The sequence below is a fragment of the Coturnix japonica genome, chromosome 4 (genome assembly GCF_001577835.2).
Source record: "Coturnix japonica isolate 7356 chromosome 4, Coturnix japonica 2.1, whole genome shotgun sequence".
NCBI classification, from domain to species: domain Eukaryota; kingdom Metazoa; phylum Chordata; class Aves; order Galliformes; family Phasianidae; genus Coturnix; species Coturnix japonica.
Window position 1 is genome coordinate 57,619,962 of NC_029519.1, and position 19,759 is coordinate 57,639,720.

The following is a 19,759-nucleotide window of genomic DNA, read 5'->3' on the forward strand; positions in this document are numbered from 1 at the left end:
CCTCTGTTCCCCACAGATGGATGAAAAGTGGATAATTGTAAATGAGGAAGTCAGAAGACCTGGTGCTGTAAGTACCATTGCTATGAGTCATGAGTTGGGAGCAGATTTCTTTATGGCAACTTGGTATCTCTTATTCTTTCCATGAGGTTATTCATTCAATTTCATTAACAGGCAGCATACTGAGTCAGTCTCTTTCCATATATATTCTTCCTCAGTACAGGAGAAGATGATGTCAGCATACAGCTACTCTTTGACCACCTGCTAGAAACCTTTTTTTCCTTTTATTTTTCTTTTTTTTTTTCTTTTTAACAGATTAGTTTATTACTTTTCAGTCAGGCATATTAAAATATACTTCAGTGGCATGTATCCAGGTTCAAGAAGTTACCCAATTCCTAGCCCATGAAAAACATTTTCCTCCTCTATTGGAGAAGTTCTTCAGTTCTTAGCCTCCTTAGATGTTTTGGGCTGTCCATAATATTATACCCAAGCTTTTTTGTCTTTAAAGTATCATTCCGGTTTCTGGATCCAAACCTGTAGGTTTCTTGAATTTGATGGAGGTAATCATTACTTGTTCCATAATAATACTTACCAACTGAACTTTCTACCTAGAGGTATAGCAAAAACATCTTTTTTGTACTTTTCAGTCTTTTTTTTTTTTTTTTTTTTTTTTTAAATTGGAATATAATTTGTTTACACCAGGAAAATAATAGAGACAAAAATCATTCCACAAATGGAATGCATAAAAATAATAGAGATAAAGATCATTCCACAAACAACCTTGCTTCTCATGCTATTTTCTGTTTTGCACAGTTCCCTTTTTCTAAGATTCTAGGCAGGAGAGAAAAGCAAACAGAAAAGCCACAGTTTTGGAGCTCTTTTTCTTTGCATAAGAATATGTGCAATTTTTTGCTATTGCAGATCTTGACTGACATTCACTGTTGGCTTACTGGAATATTTGGATTGTCAGAAGCTCCACACAACCAGGCAGCTGCAGGGCAGGCACACTTGAGCAACAGCGAAAAGTTTGACTTTTGTGTCAAACAGTTCATTGACTGCATAACTCAAGAAAGCCAGTGGAATGAATAGTTGAGTAGCCATGAAGTCAAAAGTTCATAAAAGTGTAAAACTTTTTACAGCATATGTGAAATGAAATGGTAAAATTAAATTCTAGAGCTAAAGTAATTTCTAGAGTTTACACATTGGTGTTGAAAATTCTTTTGCCTAATTTAGAACTAAAAAATTTTAGATGCTGTGCATTTGTGTAGTCAAATATAGATTCAGGTAAGGGAGGTGCTTAATTTATAGTAAAAAGAAGGAAGAACAGTTCTGCAATAGATTGGCATATCTATATAGTATGTATCTTATGGAAAGAGGCAAAAAAGGCTGCTATTCCTGCTGTTATTAATAGAATAAGATTAACCAGGAAGATAAATTTAGCCAGAAATATTAGCACAAAAATTAGCAGAGATAAATGAATTTTACAGTAAATAAAATGGTACGACCAGTTTGCTCTAGTTTAAATTCATTAGTGATAAAATAAAACTAGGAAAATGCAGAACAGCTCAAATTTTGTAGTATCTGTCTTTCCGTACTTATTGTATAGTAAATGGCCAGTGTATAAAAACTGACTACTCTCCTGTTCTTTAAAGAATATACTTGGAATTCATCAACTTATTTTAAGCCTCTAAGTCCACTTGCTAAATGACTAGAATGCTTTCAACTAGAATACTAGAATACTTCAGTGTATTACATTACTTTGGATTTGGCTGTTGCCTTCAATTATTATTCCTGTTACAATTTTCAGTGTAGAATATAATCTGTTAATATTGTCTGAATACTATTACTGAAAGCTTGACTATATTTTATTTCAGTTTGTTCAGTCATTGGTGAGGCATTTTGTTTCAGTGTCATTTGTTAGATTCAGAATGGGAAATGACAGACATTACATGGAATAAATGTTCTTATAAAAAATTCTAAGAGTTTGTAGGTCTGATTTTTGGAGTAATGAAATCAAAAAGTACACAGAATTTCATGGGTGCTCATGTGGACCTAAGAATTCTAAACTACAGTGCCCCAAATCCTAAGCAGCTCAAAATTTTTATTTTAAACTTATTCTTTCGGTGGGCAGAGCACTGGTACAATGATGGCTTTCTTTAAACTATGGTATGTCTAGTGAGACTTCTGTTAAGTTTGCATTTCACCAGGTTGCTAGTTCTTCTGACACAGGAATGAAAGAATGGCATTCTTCCTCCCTATCCTTATAGTCTAAATTCATTCATTTTATATAATTATAACCGTGAACATCAGTGGTAGGAAAAAGGAGTTACCGCCCTAGAATCTGGCCATCAGTAGAAAATAATATGTGAAAACTCATGAAAATATGCTGTAAATTATGTGCTTTCCTATGCAGGGATCTGATTTTTAAATTGTTCCTATAGTTTTATAGTATTCCCAAAATGGTGTATAAATTATAAAACCTGTCACAGTACGTTATGTATTCACATCATGGATGCAAATCCTTGAACCATAACAGTGCATTTATCATCTATCTTGTCATATTTAATGTAATATTTTCAGCTTGAATTGTGATTAAATGTAGGATCCAGCCAAAGTCACCTGTTTGATTTTTGGAGGCCAAATTTAGATACTGAAACACTGCAAAATTTTAAGGGTTCTTTGTAAAATCATAAAGAGTTTTTTTGTTTTCTTGCTCTGTACAGATTTCAGCAATAGTAGGACGTATCTTTTAACAACATTAAAGAACTGTACAATGTGCTGTACTGTGCAGCTTATTAGGAGACACTTGCTGAGTTTCTCCTTGCTGCAGAGCTAACAAATTAAAACACATTAAATACATTTAAATTCATGAAGTGCTGGTCTGTGTCCAGTGTGTGAAAAATAAGCTTTTATTTAGGCAGGTATAAAAGTGAGGATACAGAAATTATGACAGAGTGATCAGTTTAGATTATTTGGGATTTGGTCCAAGATTGATGGGCTCAGGCATAATTCCTCTGCCTTTTACAAGTCTTACTGCTATCAGGAGAACTCTGTGTTCCTGCTAGCTTACTTTCAGTATTACAGTCTGCCTCTTAACTTTTGACATAAAGCAGACAAATAGATCCCCTCCAAATAAATTTCTGTAATGCTGTCAATAAAATACAGAAACCATACAGTATGTTGAATACTAATACTTGATGCTAATGTCAATGTTTCCAATTATTTGTGTGTCTGCTGAAAATAAATCTTAAAAAGGTATATAGATCTTATATTGAAATTAATCTGAAATGGAGCATGTACAAAAGGTGATCAAAAGAAAAGCAGTATTTTCCCAGTTGGGCTTTGAGCAGCCTTTCTCCCCTTCTCCACTGCTTGATTGTCCTCACAGAGGAAAACTTTTTTTAATCTGTTAGCATATGTTACTTAGTTCACATACTTAATTCTCTATTATTATTATTAGTATTAAGGTAAGAGAAATTGTTAGCCAAAATTCAGAGTCTCAGTATATAGGATGGTCTTTGCTTTTAAAAAACAGACAAAAGTCCGCTAGGGTGTCTTATTTCCCATTGCAGAAATAAAAGTAAAACCATGAGTCTTTGATAAGTATCTTTTACTTTGTTTAAATTTTGCCAGGCTTTGGGATAGTTTGCGGATAATTCAGACACACTGAATCCTTCAAGGATTTCTCTGTGTGTGTTTCATGTAGAAAAGCTACAAAGAAGCAGATCTGCTGTTCAGATCATGTTGGCAGAGGCGTTACCTGTTTATTCTTAAACAGTGATTGCAGAGGTGAGCACTGTTGGCGGCTGAGCTTATGAATTATTACTGAAGGAGCAAATTACAGAAAAGAAACTGGAACGTGGAAATAAAATTAGCGATGACAAAGGAGATACAAAGAGAATTAATTACAATAAACAGAACATTAAAATATGATAAGCAGTAGGTAGTTTGGATTAATTGGTAGCATGTTTGCAAACTCTATGACTATGTATTTTATTCAAAAAGCTCCTGGACTGTTTGCTATGCTGTGCTATTTTGTACTATGGCAATGCATTGCTGCAGCACTTGAAACACAGTAGGTGGTATTCTTAAGCCAGTGGAAGAGTAAATTAGGCATGGTTTTCTTCAGAATGCCTGCACAGCGTGTCTGAGCTGAAATTTGCCTATGTAACTTTGAGTTATATAGTGCAAACAAAGCAGTAAGTAGTTTCAGTGCCCATCTAATACACATATCCACTGCACTAATGACTTTGCCCAGTTTGATTTCCATAGTTCTAATTATGTGCTTAAATATAGTTGTGTTCTTCATCATAATCATTTGTTGGCTCAGTGCTTTCTCATGATTTACATCTGCTAATTTCCTAACCAGGTGGTATACACTTTGTTCATTAAAGTATTTTCAAATGGCCTACTTTTCAGTGTTTTCATTTGAGAACTTATAAATGTCAAAATCAAATGCTATAGTACCTACTTTTCTTTGCATCTCCTATTGTACATAATTTATTTAAATAAAAACAAGTAAGTTGAACACTTTCATTTGGTGAGGTATGCTAATGCCACTGCTGTTTCCAGTATCCAACTCAGTGATAGATTTTTTTTTCTTGAAATTTTTTGACCTAGCCTAATTTCAATTAGTACTTAACATCTGCTCTTATGTCTCTGACATACTGCTGCTGGTATGTGTTAGAGGTCATGATCTACAGAAGATGAACAACTGAAATAAAATCACCTGTGTAAACACAGTGAGTTTTTTTTTTGACTTCAGGTTCTACTGTCATCTATGAATTAAAGCATATTTAATGTATCTTTGTTGTCTTCAAATGAAATCACAACTTTGTACTATTAGGCTCCATAGGCTTTTTCTTGAAAGATCAAAGAATATAAGGTGGCTTTTCTGACTTGAAATCTCTCTCTCCATACCTTCTGACTCTAGCAGTTGGACCACAGGCAAGTCAGAAGGCATGGAGAGGGAGATTTCAAGTCAGATGAAGTAGCTGTGCCAGCTTTGGAGAAGTGCTTGTGCTTGAATAGTTCATCTGGATCTGAAAATTCCAGCAGATTTAGTACTTAGAACTAAAAATATTTTAAAAATAAAATAATAAAAATAATAATTATTAATAATAGTTTAATAAGTTTAAGGCACCAGGATGCTTTTCTCTGGTTAGAAATGCTGCTTTATTGCTGCTGACTCTGTTCACTACTTATAGAATTTCTGTGTGGAGCTTTTGTATTATCTCCACAGATCCAGGACAAATGAAGGTGGAAAGTTCTGCAACATGTAGTGCAGAAAACAAGAGATAATATATTTATGACCTAAAAACAGGGGAATGCTGTTAATCTGGACCAAATACAATTGTTTCTGATATTTTATCCTGGATAAGAGACCAAAGTTTTCATCTGAATAGAATTTTTGTGGTTTCCTCTTCACTAGTCAGAAGGCGATTATCCCTTTGAAAATATTTCTCTCTGAGAAGTAAAATGTTAAGATCCATTATCAAAAGTGTATAGATTTAATTTGATCGCTTTAAGAGAATAACATCACCAATTTAGTTGCATCATTATCTTTAATAAGAGGTCCCTAAAATAGCCATTACTGATTTTTTAAAGTATGGTCATGCTGTATACAGGTTGTGTTCATTCCTGTGCTACTTCCAGCTTATACAGGGAAAAATACTCTGGAAGACCATATGTTTTCCATTGGGTTTCTTCTTTTTCAAAAGTAGAAAAGTCTACAACCCCCAGAATGATGCACAACATGACAACAAACTGGAATTTAGCAACAAACTTAACATTTATCGGAGTCAATGCAGAATGATGAAGTTTCACAGTGCTTAAAATGTGAGAGCTGCTATGAAAGCCATCAGAAGAAAATGTTGGTGGTATGGCAGTAGAGGTTGAACTTTCTCACCAGTGTTCTGTTCTACTTTGTTGCTGTGCCACAGATGGCAGCAGAGAGTCTGAATTCCTCCATGAAGAAAAAATTGCACCATTAATATCCATAGATATGTGCTGAACGTTTATGGAGATCAAACAGATGTGAGCACAGAGAGTAAGTTTGTGGTGTGTTTCAGCAGTGGTGGCGGCAACAGTGCATGACCACCGAAGCATGCAGGATCTTGTTCATCAGAGGTAAAAGTGCATAGCAACTGTTGAAAAAATAGTCTTTTTGTAGCTGAGAATTTGTTCTACCAGAGGGTTTTATTGTGTTATTTGGATGTGTTGTAGTTTCTGTAGAAATAAACAGGAGGCATTACTTTTGGAGCATCTCATATATATGTGTGTGTGTATATATATATATATATATATATATATATGTAGTGTTACTTTTCAGTTGATCAATGTGTCATTCAGTTCACTATTCTCCATCTGTGAGAGGGGTTGTGCTAGTGCTAACTAGGGAAAGCACCAGAGCTTCATCCTCTTTCTCTTCTTCAGTGTCTGATTAGCCTTGTGTTAGAAGGTAAGGCTTTTCTTTTGCCTTTTTAATTTCTATTTATGCATTAGCTGACTGAGGGTTTTTTTTGTTTTGTCTTTTGAATTTACTGGTATTTGTTGTCTCTGTATCCTTTGGATGTAGCAACAACTTATAGAAAGTGTTATTTTCTGTATAAGGTACTTTATTTTTCCTGCTGTAAAATATCTTTTTGCTAGTTTTATCGAGTTTATCAAGTGGTTCTTATTTTTGATACTATGCGTTATAGCGAGTAGTAGCTTTGTGCTGTCTTTATCATTGCTTTCAAGAGTTTCTAAAGACTAAACACGTTTTCTTTGTATCATTCTCTCTGAATTAGTGTTCTCATCATTTGTTATATGGCAACTCCTGTAATCTCTTAATCATTTTAGTCTGTACTTCCATGGAATCCAGTGTATTATGTTGCTATCTAGATCAGATATGTCTTCTGTGAAATGCTTGAGTTGTTCAAGATGTGGGCATTCTAGGGCTTTCTAGAGAGTCTTTTTATAAATATGCCCCATGCTGTATACTTATTACTTTTTTTGAGGTGCACAACTCCTAGTGATTTTACTTGGACTCCTGCTGTGTTTTGTGTTAAAGGAATCACAGAACCATCAATGATGATTCCAGGAACTGTTTCCTATGTAGCCACTTCTGGATCTGCATTTGTGATAGAGGGTTTAGATTACATTTCTTTATGCTTTAGAAATATCATCTGCTACTATAAGACTTCAATGTTATCTTCTTACTCTGTGGTTGCCTTGTACTTTCATCTTGCTAGTTACTGGTGATGATGCTGAATGCAAGGAGCTGTCAACTATGGTGGGCTGGGCTGTTCTAAAAGGTGGGTTTTGTTTGTTTGTTTGTTTGTTTGTTTTCCTTAAATTTAATCCAAAATGATTCTGTTTCTAAAGTAATTTCTAGTATGGAAACTTTTCAAAGAGATCTTAGTCATCCAAATAATTTTTTTCTCTACTTGGTCTCCTTAAACATCTGCTCACTGTTACATGCTGAGATCTCCTGCAGCCTCTTGAGTGGATTTTCTCTTTACAGAAGCCATGCTGATTCCTGACAGTGTGCTCAGTTTGAGAGAAATGTCTTAATCCATTTTTTTCAGAAGACTTTTTGTTTTGTAAGGGTTGGTAGCTGTAGATAAGCTCTGGTAAATGTTGATGTTTACTGAATAGCATGACCGTGAAACAAGATTTAATATGACTGAAGGCCCACTCTAACCATGGGAATTCTGGGGGGAGAAAATTAGGGTGATGGATTCTACCCTAAGTGAATTGCTCAGGTTTTCAGTGTAGTGCCTCGAAGGATCTAGCTGCTAGGTTCTGCAAAAAGGCTGAATAAGAAACTGAAATTTCTATGTACAAGTAGGTATGAACATCATGATACAAGGACACGTGGATCCCTGGTCTTATTTGTGCATACCTACTGGCTTATCTTGTTTTACCCTATGGCTCGGGGCAGTGTTAGAAACTCTGTGTTGATTTTCTTGCACCTCAGGGTTCTTGAGCTCACATGCGTACATTTCAAACTTGTTAAGAAACTTTATTGTAATGTAGGAGGTCTTCTGATTTGTATGATACAAAAGGCAGAACATTGCAGTTGCAGGTACTTTTTTGAACTGTCTGGGTGGTAGTTAAAATAATTTTATCTGCCCATTTTCTAGTAGTTATTTTGGTCAAAAAGTCTTTTCTATCTCATCCTAATGTTGCTTGTTCTTGATTATTTTGAAAGTTTCAGATTCTTCTGATGTTATTTCTTATTTGAAATTTTACATCTCTAAATTAGGGTGTCTGCTCTTACGTGATGCTGATTTTCCCAGCCAAAGCTTTATTGAATGTGAGAAATATGCACAGGCAGATGATAATGCACTTAATGATGTTTTGTGTCTGTATACATATGAAATGCACAGAGGCAGCATATAAGATGCTTTCAGATTCATTTTAATACTTGAAAATGTGCAACCAAGATGTGTTTGTCAATTTTTAAGTTAAATATTTTGTCAAAGCATTGGTGGATGTTAGTAATGTGCTAATGGAACTGATTCTGAAGAGCAGCTAAGGAAAATCTTTTGGATCTTATTGTTACTAATGTGTACTTAGTAGTTCCTGCAATGCTCTTGGTGCTGCCTGTTCTTTACCAAGAAATGAAGGTAACAGATGAGTTGAAGGTGAGACATCACAGAAACTTAAAATGAAAATCAGCTACTGTCAGCTGCATGTCAAATTTTCATCAGAATGAAGGCAGTAGTTGGAGACAAATAATTAAAACATAAGAAAAAAGAATTTAGAAATGTAAATAGATGGAACTTACAATTTATTAATCTAATGGTAGATTATCAACTTACTTTAATAAAAACCCCATTCAAAAACATTAATTTCCTGTCAAATTTATCACCAAATTCAAGCTAGGCCTCCACAGGTAAATTGAGCTCAAAAAACTGAAGAAAACCTCTAAAGATAAACAAGAATGTCAGCCAAAAGTGTTTGCACTATTTTGGTATTTCAAAGCTAAACGCTTGGTTTTAAGACCCCTTCATGGCAATCTTCTTTGCAATTGTACTTCATGCTTTATGCAAGTTTTTATAAGATACATACATTTTTAAGGATAAGAGAATCAAAACTTCAAATACAGAATCAAAACTGGCTTAAAAAAAGTTGAGAGAAAGTAAGGACTGATAAAAATACTAGCATAATATGATTTACTGGAAAAGACAACCTGATACAGGAAATATCAGGCTGACATAAATTTAAAAAACATATGGTAAATAGCTGAAAGACCAGTGTAGGAAGTTTCACATATTTAGAATTTAATGAATTGTTCTTGATAGCGTGAATTAAGAAAAAAAAAAAAGACTTGTAAAATCCCACTGGAAAAATTAATGGAAACTGGCTTGATTAACACAAGGAATGAAAACTGTCAGAAAGACACTAAATGAGAGATAACAGTAACAGTGTATTGAGCTGGGATGTGAAGGGCAGGAGGGGTGTGTTGCGGGGCGTCAAAGAGATCAATTTTATGTCTGATCTAATTTAAGTTTTTCATTAGTAATTAGCAAATGATGTAACCAGCATGTTAATGAATTTCTTCAGATAAAGATGTGCTTGGAAGGAGTCCAGACACCAGTAAAGTAGGTTTAGAGATCTAGAGGTTAAAAATGGTGCAGATTATTAGACCTGAGAGTGTACAAGCTTGTGTATGTGGTGGGAGAGATTATTAAAAAATAGGTAATTGTGGAATTTCTGTATTAAGAGAACACCCAATGTTGGACATAACAAGATTACCATATGTGCAAGCCCTGATCAGTCAATATCATCACTTAGTTGTGATGATGTAAAGAACTTTGTACAAACTCTCAAGACAAAACATCAGGACACAACCTGAAGAAAAATACATTCATATTAGAGAAGACAATTTGTGAAACAATTGAGAATAGTTGCATTTGTCTAGGAGACAGACAGATTCCAGGTTAGATTTTGTCTCTTTCCTTTTTTTTATTTATCTGTTCCATTCCTTAACAGACTAGTAAGGTTGAAGTCTGCCTTTGTTCTATAAACTGGAAACAAATTATAGGTTGTTTTAATGAGTGACTCTCAGGACTACTGCTGAGATATGTGTGTATTGTTATGGATCTGACTAACATGTATCTATGCCGATCTGAATCTGTAGCCTGAGAGTTCTTTGTTTTGTCTTTCTCTAGGTGGGGCGACACTGGGAACGTGAGTCATGTGGTTTTTTGGGGGTGTCTTTAGTAAAGAACACTTCAAGCTCATGTGAACATCCTTGTTGTTCCTGGCTTGTATGTCAGAAAGGAAGATGATGGTTTTCTAGATAAATGAAGTGGAATGCAATCAATGCATTAGGTTACATCTTTCACAATGTTGCTTTTATCTTGCGTATGATCTTTTGTTTCTGTGTACAGCGTAAAACTCTCTCCAGTGTTCCTTCTGATAGCTGCATAATCATTAACATGCAAATTATGCTGTCACACGCAGCATTCAGTTTAATAGCTAAATGTATGTAAATGTATATGCCCAGATTGCAAAATGCAGATACCTAAGCTTATAGTAAACATCTTAAATCTATTTTTAGACATACACTGACTTATAAGTGTACTGTGATACATTTCAGTACTGTGAATGTTCCCAGCATGGCTAGGAATTAAAAAATATTATCTACTTAATTGTGAATGGATAGTCATTTATAAGCCATATTAATAGTAGTGTGGGGTTTTTTTTGTTGGTTTTTTTTTTGTTTTTTTGTTTTTGTTGTTGTTGTTTTTCCCTCTCCCTTTCTAATGGTTTCTTTCATGTATATATTATCAAGATTGATATTATAAGCTAAACAATTGGAAAATATATTTTCAGACTTGGAAAAAAGGTGTATTTTTTCATCTAAATCCTACTTGAGAATGGTAGTACTAAAGATCAATTTTCTGTGTTCAGTCAGTTAAGAAACATCTTTGAAGAGTAATTAGTTGTAAATAATGCTAAATGTTGTTAATTACACAGGTTGATATGTTTTAAATTATTTGTCTGGTGTGCTTTAGTCTGTGTAGCTAGCAAACTTACAATACAAACTTGCATTTTTTTTTTAAATCAGGATGTCTATATATATAGTGAAAAACATTTCAGCACAGGATTTTTTAGGCACCTGGTCACAAGTCAGTCATCTGAACTGTTCCTTGAATGAACTGGAGTAGCATCCCATATCCAGAGGAGGGCACTTGTAGTCCTTTGGTCAGTCTGTTCTGACAGAAACACTGCTATGTCAACTTCTTGTGGCTGGGCAGGGAGAAAGGACCAGATAGTTTTATCAATTGAGCTATTACTCAATTACACAGCATCAGTTTGAAGGCTTTCTAGCAGGTTTCTGCAGTTAATTAGCATATTTATCACATAAGCTGCTATTAAAGAAAGAGGAGCACCTTTCAAATGGTCTAAGAACTGCAGCTGGTGCCTGCAGAAAGCCACCCATGAACCTAGAGAGCCAAAAACATTCTCAAAATTAAGTTCAGCTTAATGAGACTTTATAAATATTTAGACAATTACTTACTCCTTTCTACTTTTCTTTGCCAAGATGATTTCTTTTACTCTGTGCATTGGGGAAGAATAATTGAGAAGATTGTGGAATGTTGTCTAAGTCATGCAGTATTTGAAATCTCATATGGAGATTAGTTCAGTATAGAAAGCAGTTGCATTTCACTTCAGTTGTTGGTCTTTAAATCCTCCAACTAATTATGCCTGTGAAATCAAATAAGTTGTTCAAGTTTTTTAGATGTTACTTGTTCTGGTTGATAAGCAACTTGTCATAGTTGTGAAGAAATGTGAACACAGAAGTTAAATTTGCTATGAAGAGTCTGTATTTAACATAGTCTAGACCAAAACCCCCTATGAACTGTTTTGTCTAATAGATTAGATGTACTAAGGTCATAATAAGGTCCTGGAGAAGATATTAATGTGTGTTATTTTAAAGAAATGAAACTTCATAGGTATCTCCTCAAACAAGGAGGCTTAGTAGCAGAACCAATGTTTTTGGAATGCCCACACTGAAATATATATATATATATATATATATATATATATATATATATATATATATATATGTTATTCAGTAGACAAAATCAAATTGTTCTTGCAAGTTGTTTCCAGTTAAATTTTTTTTTGTCAAAAAAATTTTTTTTGAAAACTTAAAGCTGAACTGACTGAGATCTGGTATCTTTTTTTGGGGGGGAGGGGGAGAGGAAAGCTAAATTTTATGAATTAGACTTGCTGAGTGGATGAATTTATCACCTGCATTCTTGACAGTTCTTTCCTCAGTTGCTGCAGTGATGATATGACTTTAGTGATTTATAAGAAAAGGATTAGCTTTCAGAAAGACTATTGCACGAGCTAATATGATTTGGAGAGAAGGGAGAAGATTTTGGATAAAATCTTTGACCTGAAAATTTGATGATGCATATTGAGAAATATTACTTGAGAGATAATAAAAAGTCTATTCTCCCTGTAAATCTTGTCTTGCTTAGAGTTTTCCTCCAAGACTTCAATGTACCAAGCTAATTAGATAACTCTAAATGCAATTTGTAAAGTAGTATCCTCAAATTCATTCCAGTTATCCATCTATACAATATTTCTCAGCAGTGCCCTCTTGAGTTCTCATTAAGTGAAATTTGATGAGCTGCAATGATATCAGGGTCACCTTCCCTGATTCACAAAGAAGCTTCTGAGCTACAATATTCTACAAAGGATTACAAAATTAATCTTCTAATTTCTCTCTCTCCAAAGACTGTCTTGCTTATCTGTTCAAGCTGGCATGACAAACGAAAATGACAACTAATACTAACATATCCTTACAGGACCTATGGCTGAGATGATCCTGTGTTTAGGCTGTCATATTTAACACTGACTGAAAAATAAGTAATAAAAAGTAAATAGTTGTATGAATTTTCAGACAATAAGAGAGCTGGAAGACATCTAACTGATGTAAATGTCTGTTCTATTTTAGAGTACAGCTGTACCATATTGAATTAGATTCTGTATGAAAAAAGAGTATAGACTGAAGATTCAAAAAAGGCTGTATGGAAAAATGGTTCAATTTTTTAGATGAAAGTGTTGAGGATTTGTCTTTTTCTCTACGTATTACTAGTGGATTTTGTGAAACCCTATGAAGCCCCACAGCTGTAATTTTTAAGTAAAATAAACTTAAATCATCCTATCAATCCTCTCCCCCGCCCCCTCCCCCCATGTTATTTTAAAGGTATCAAGAAATGTTTACTTGTATGAATTTAACAGTTAATTTTCTTTTCTGTTAAATCCAACAGGACTGTAATTGATTAGTGTCCATTTTGAACTAAAGGTAGATTAGTCAGAGGGCACTTAGAATATTGATTATGCATTCTTGATGGACCACTAGACAGCAAATAAATTGTTGTAATTGCATGCTCATTTTTCATTTGTGAATAGTTGTTGGCTACTCTTCTGTTATTGGTTGGACAACACAAAAAGCAGAAGAAAGCCCTAATAGCCCAGCCTAATGGGAAGCATAGATCTAACCAAAACATCATTTACTTTTCTCAGTATTCTCATATGTTGACTAGTGGCAGTCTCATAACTGAAGCTATGGAAAGAGTCTGCCCTGGTGTATAATGTATGTAATGAATGGCACTGATTCTAATCAGTATATCCCACAGTTGTATTGTTCAGTGTGTTAAAACTATTTTTCATCTGAAACTAAAATTTCAGAGGATATGAGCACTGGGTGTACCTACAGATAGCAAAATTAAGTATTTAATGAGCTTTTGAAGCTCTGGATAAGCATTAATCACAGAGAGCAGCAGGAAAACATTTGCAGAAAGGCTAGCCATTCTGTCAAAATGGTATGTAGTGGTAGAAAATTCAGACATTGACTTCAGGCTATAGAGACTTGATATAAGGGCAGGTAGGACTACATTAATTAAGTTCTACTTTAAGTATTAGTGAATGAGGAATAGTGAGGAAAGGGGAGAAGCGTACCATGTGAAAAGGAAGCATTCCTTATGATTATGAAGTCCTTGGATAGCTGGCTGCTTTAAGTTCTGATAACACATTTATGTCTTAAAAAATACGTCCAAATACTATTTGCCTATATGATTGTCAAGTGCTCAAGTGTGTAATTTGTCACATTTGGACTAATGACTTGCCTAATTCCCTAAAACTACTTCTGATCCTCATCTGAACTAATTGGTTTTTAATTTTACTAGATTTTGCTGGAAGGGATAGGAAAGCTACCAGTATCCTTATAGTATGTTGAGTAATTATCTATAAAGCATTCAAAAAACCTGCCACCATGTACAAAAGAAAACACCAAGTTGCTGAGCTATAGAATGGAATATTTATGTTCTGCTTTTAAGAATATTATATAACTCATTCTATTAAGAAGACATTTTCTTTAATAATATAAATATTATCCTCTTGACACCCATGGCATTTTTTTTCTTTGTTTGCTTAAACTTCTTTAGCAGCTAAACTGATGTGCTCAAGGAGGTCTCTTTGGTTTAGTCTTTTCTGGAGTCTCACTAGTCATTGCCATGTCTAATAAATTTGTTCTTCCATCATGTGTGCACCCCAGGCAGTGACTGTATTTTCTTTTTCTGACAGTTCACCCTTATAGCACAGTGGTGATTGTCTAATTAGTTTGACCCCACTCTTTCCACTAGCTTTGTTCCCCCTACTTGTCTCTCAAACATAGAACATGTTGTGATTTTACTTTGAATCTTAATTACTCTTCTGTCCATCCTTCCCCATTTTTCTTTACTTCCGGTGTTTCCTGCTCTACTTAAACAGATGTTATTTTTTGCCTTATCATCTGGTTTAATTTCTAATTCTACCAAGAATATAATAGTAAATTCTAACTAGAATTACTGCTGAGTAATCAGCCTAATTTACTTTCTTTAGTGTCAGTGCTTCTTGTCTGCTTGCTCTGATAATAATGAAGTAATTATTTCTGAGGATCAGGTTCACTCCTATTTTGCTTCTCTGCTTGCTCCTCAAATTATTTTGTCTTTCTTCTCTTAAAGTGGTTTGGAGAAACTTCTGTAGAATCAGTGAAAACAGAATGAATCATAGCAGTATAGAATATTTTAAGTTGTAAGGGACCTCTGAATCTTACCTTTCCCAAAGCATATTTAGAACTCATCCAGTCTATCAGTTTGCTCAGCTGACTTTCGTATATATCCAGAGATGAAAACTGCACAACTTTCTTGGGCTGTCTGTCCCAGTATTTGGCTACCTTGTGTGTGCGTGTTTGTGTTTCCTATTTATTTATTTATTTATTTATTTATTTATTTCGAAACACTGATATTTTACTTCTCATCTTAATTATATTCACTTCTGGGAGGAGCCTATCCAGACAAGAAACTGCTGAGAACACTGAGATACTCACAGCCTCTTCTGCAACTTCTGCAAAGCTGCTTCTAGAGAGCTGACCCTCAACTTGTAACAAATATTTGACATACTCTATTCCAGGGTACAATCTTGCTGTCATGTGTTTGTCAGAATTGATGTAGTTACTGAAAGTTTACTCTCTCTTTCCCAGGAGTCTTCCACCTGAAATCCAATATGCTTTGCTTCTAGAAAGAAATGATCCTTGAACTGGTTTGCTATTCTTGGAAACAAATAGCTATATTTACTTTGAAGATGACTTTTCTTAGCTTTTCATTTCTCTGAGGAATTAAATAAAAATTATCCACTTTAGAAATGTAGCTTGCATTTTTAACTAAGACTACAGCTACAAAGCGAAAGGGAAAAAACAACATAAAACTGTCTTGATTGTATTCTCTGACTGGTGGCTACATGATACTTTTGAAACTGTTGCATTTTTAGATGTTGAAGAAAATATTGTCAGATTTCCACACTCATACTAAGGACAATGCTTGTTGAAGTCGATGTTGAGTAGGGTACTCAAATATCTCTCAGTAAGAATAAAATAAGAGAACCCAGAAGAATATAGTAGACTATTCTGTGACTGAATATGACAGCCTTTTATCATTGCTGATAAAACTATCTGCAAATTAACCAGTCATAACTGAAATAATTTTTGAAGTGGGAGATGGTCCCTCCAAGTGTTCTTGCAACCAGTACTGCGCAGCTTCCAGCTTGTAACTGAATGATAGATGAGTAGATAACTACTATTATACTAATGCATTATTATTAATGTATGAATAAAATACTGTATCCTACATACATTTGTTAAAATCTAGCCTTTGGAACTGAAAACTGAGATCCCACATTTTCACAGGACTGTACATAGATAAATAGTCTGAAAATATTGGAGGAAATAATACCAGATAATCTGCTCAGACAAATTATGTAGGCCAGAATATCCCCAAATCTTCTATTTTCATCCTTCAATCTGAAGCTGTAATAGTTTGGGGCTAATAACTTCTTTTGAGCAATTGTCTAATTTCAAATGCCTCTTAATACTTAGTCTTTTTATGTGATCAGATTTTCTTTTCAAAGACTCCAAGTGATTAATCCTACCTGTCCTAAGAATAGAGCTAAGAAGTGAGACTTCGTTTTGGATAGCTGCTGAGAATTTGATAGTGTAGACAAGCTTTGGAAGCAATTTGTGAAAATGGTACAGTTCTTCCCTTTTATTTTTTTCCATTAATAACATGTGGTAGACTTCAGCTTGAATAGATAACTTCTGTGTTTTGATGCTCTGTTTCTGTTTGTAATCTAGCAGAATGTTTAGAGCAGTCCACTGTCTTTCTGCCATCTGCTTCTTGCCAAAGAGCAGCTGGCCTGTCTACTGGATAAGAAGGACTTTTCCACCTTCTATTGCTTTACACTGATATCTGGAGTTCAGGAGTACTGTGGTTTTTCAGATCTACTTTAGATTTGTGTGTACGTGTGTGTGTGCATACATGTTTATGTATACATATGTATCACTTAATAGAATTTATGAAGGCTAAAACAAATAAACAAAAACAAACAAAAAAAACCAAAACAAAAAACAACAAATGTCTTGTGAATAGCTAGCTTCGACTGGGCTTGCTTTTTGTTGCAACCTTATTACACTGTAAGGTGTGCAAGTTGCTAGTAAGTCTTTGATTACCAAGGTAGAAAATATCATCACTGAAAAGAATCATGTAGTAGTATAGCAATTTCAAATTGTACTTAAGCATTAAGAATGTATTATGTTATTGTCTTCTGAGAATCTTCAGGAAATTTTCAGTTTGAATGCTCAGCAAAAGGACATATCCAGTGCTCCTCAGGGTCATTTGAGACCATTTCCCCTCCCTCAAGTGTGTTACCCCTCTTTCCTATCTGGCTGTCATTTCTCTTATTTTGTTTCGCCTTTTCTCCTAAGGCTTAAGAAATACAATTTCCTTTTTCTGAATGCTCTTGTTGTACATGTTTGTACTGTAGTTGATGTGGTAATTTTGTGTTTTCCATAGTTATTTCTTATTTTGAGATGCTTTTGGTATGTATGAACACCCTTTGCATTTAGGATATTTCCAAATGGGTCCCCTTGCCTTGGATGCCAAAAGTCCACTGAATAAGTTTGAAGGTAGCATCTCAGTCAGAACTTAAACTGAATTATCTGTTTTCTCAGAAGAGGTAGTAATGTTTATTATACCATCTTGAGTCAGGACCTGGCTTTTAGAGATCTTTGAACTTTCTTTTGCTGTCTTAACCCTTTTAGACTGCTAATCTAATCTATTGATATCCCATATTAGCAAGCAGATCATTTCTGCAGCAGTTGAGTAAAACTAGCCAGGTGATAATTGTTTTAACGCGTTTACAGTAGTAATGACACACACACACACACACACGCACACACACATATATATATATATAGGTGTGTATATATATATATATATATATATATACCAGCTGCTTTCTGAAAATTCCCTTTTAAAATTCGAACAGATTTTTTTCTGTGAACTTCTATGTCAGGTAAGGGTGAAGTGAAGGCAGCTTTGATGGGGTTAGGACACAGAATCTTGCACTTTCCACGTCTGGAACAACTGGTGCAACAAGTAACTGGCAGTGTAGCATATCACTGCAGAACAAAGTAGTGACAAATAATTAATTGTTCTTGTGCTCGTTCTTGTTGAAGAAACAGCACTGGAAAAGAATATCCCAAAAGAATATCCCTATTGATGTGTGCAACATCTGTCATAATTTTGAAATAGTATTTTTGTGCCTTACCTAATTACTTACTTGAATTATGCTTCAGTACCTCCAAAATGTAACTCTTTTCAGTTTATCTGCTGAGCGTAGCATTAAAATTTCACTAATTTCATAACTAACATTCTTTATAGTGAATTTATATAGGATTATGTTTTTTTCCCTGGTCTCTTTTGGTATCTTGGATATCACTGATGAACTGAAGTTTCTGGGCAAATCCAAACTTTTTAAAAACTATTTCACTTATGTCTGTTATACTGATGTGTAGGTTCATCCATATGCTTCAACAGATTAATTGATTTTTTTTTTCTCAAGAGAAAAATGTATATTTGATGACTTAAATGTATATCTTCAGTCTTACTTCACTCTCACTAGGCTTATAAGTCAAAATCTTTTGAACAATTAATATTGCTATTTAGAATAGATGAAGTAAAACCTACAGGTATATTAGGCATATCAAGCTTGCCATTACATCCACGTAGCATATGATATGAAAATTCTAGCCCAAATTTCTTGAAACAGGGCGCATTAATCTCATTGATAATGTACAGAGGCAAATTTTCTATGTTTAGTATAAATTTTCTTAAATGTAACATAGATGACAACAGAGACATTTCCTTAGTCTGTATTGTGCCTGATATCCTTGTCTTCAAATAATTTGATGGGATGGTCTAAACAGGAAATGAAAGAGATGAGCTGCTGTGGAGGTGTGATGATTACTGGACTAAGAAGATGAGAGTTGGCAGCGAGGAAAAAATGATTAAACTTAAATGAAGATTTGGGGGGGGGGGGGAAGAGGGATTTTCCAGTAAGGCTGGATTGGAAAATGTCTGACAGGGGCTCAAAAAGAGATACTTTACTAATGACAGATATTTGAGAATAAAATTGAACTAGAATTACAAGTTAATGCTGACCTACTTTTTAAAGCATGTAAATATTCTAACAGGAATATTCAAATATTTCAAAAAACTTACTTGCTTTTTTTTTTTTTTTTTTTTTTTTCAGAAATCATTTGTCACCTCAAACCTGTTGCTACCAATATTTAAATAAATAGGTTAAAGCCACCGCTTTTTCCCAAGTCATTCTCAACTCTAGTAGTAGAAAAAGTTCCTTTATGGTTTAAATAAACCAAACAAATCAAAGGAAGAATAGTATGTTTCTCAAAAAGATGCATTAGATTATTATTTATTTCACCTTAATTTGTTAGTGGCATGCTTTCTAGTTGAATAAAAGTACATAATGGGAAATGACTACTTCATGTTATAAAATATACAAGTGTGCTTGATATTATAGATTTAACAATAGGAATTATGACTTTCTTTCAAGCTATGCTTGCGACAAAAGTGAAATATAGTTATAAAATGTGCTTACTGTGAATTCCAAGTCTAAATTTACTTAGAACTCTTCTATTTTTTCTTTCAGACATAACTTTAGAGATCTAAGACAGAAAAGCCTGATGGTACCAATTAGAGGGAAGATGCTGATTAGAGAAATAGGATGAAAACCAGAAGGGAAAATATGGTAGAGTGGAGGTTATGTAGGTGGTGCTGGAGACGAAGATGAAGGGAGAAATCCTGTAAGTCTTGGTTAAAGAGGGTGGAGCATAGCAGTAGAGTTGTGAGGAGGT

General features: G+C 34.3%; 1 protein-coding gene across 9 annotated transcripts in view; it reads left to right on the forward strand.

Moving 5' to 3' along the window:
• The window catches only part of SGCZ (sarcoglycan zeta), a 348,739-nt gene that overhangs the window by 46,724 nt on the left and 282,256 nt on the right, over positions 1–19,759 (forward strand). For 8 of the 9 annotated variants that reach the window (XR_004306978.1, XR_004306979.1, XR_004306977.1 and 5 more), the window contains one exon: positions 17–67. The exons of the other annotated variant lie outside the window; for it this stretch is intronic. Coding sequence is in view for 5 of the 8 variants with exons in the window: in XM_032444281.1 (XP_032300172.1) it covers positions 17–67 (51 nt within the window). In the remaining 3 variants the exon portion in view is untranslated. The remainder of the gene's footprint in view (positions 1–16; positions 68–19,759) is intronic. 9 annotated transcript variants of the gene reach the window in all.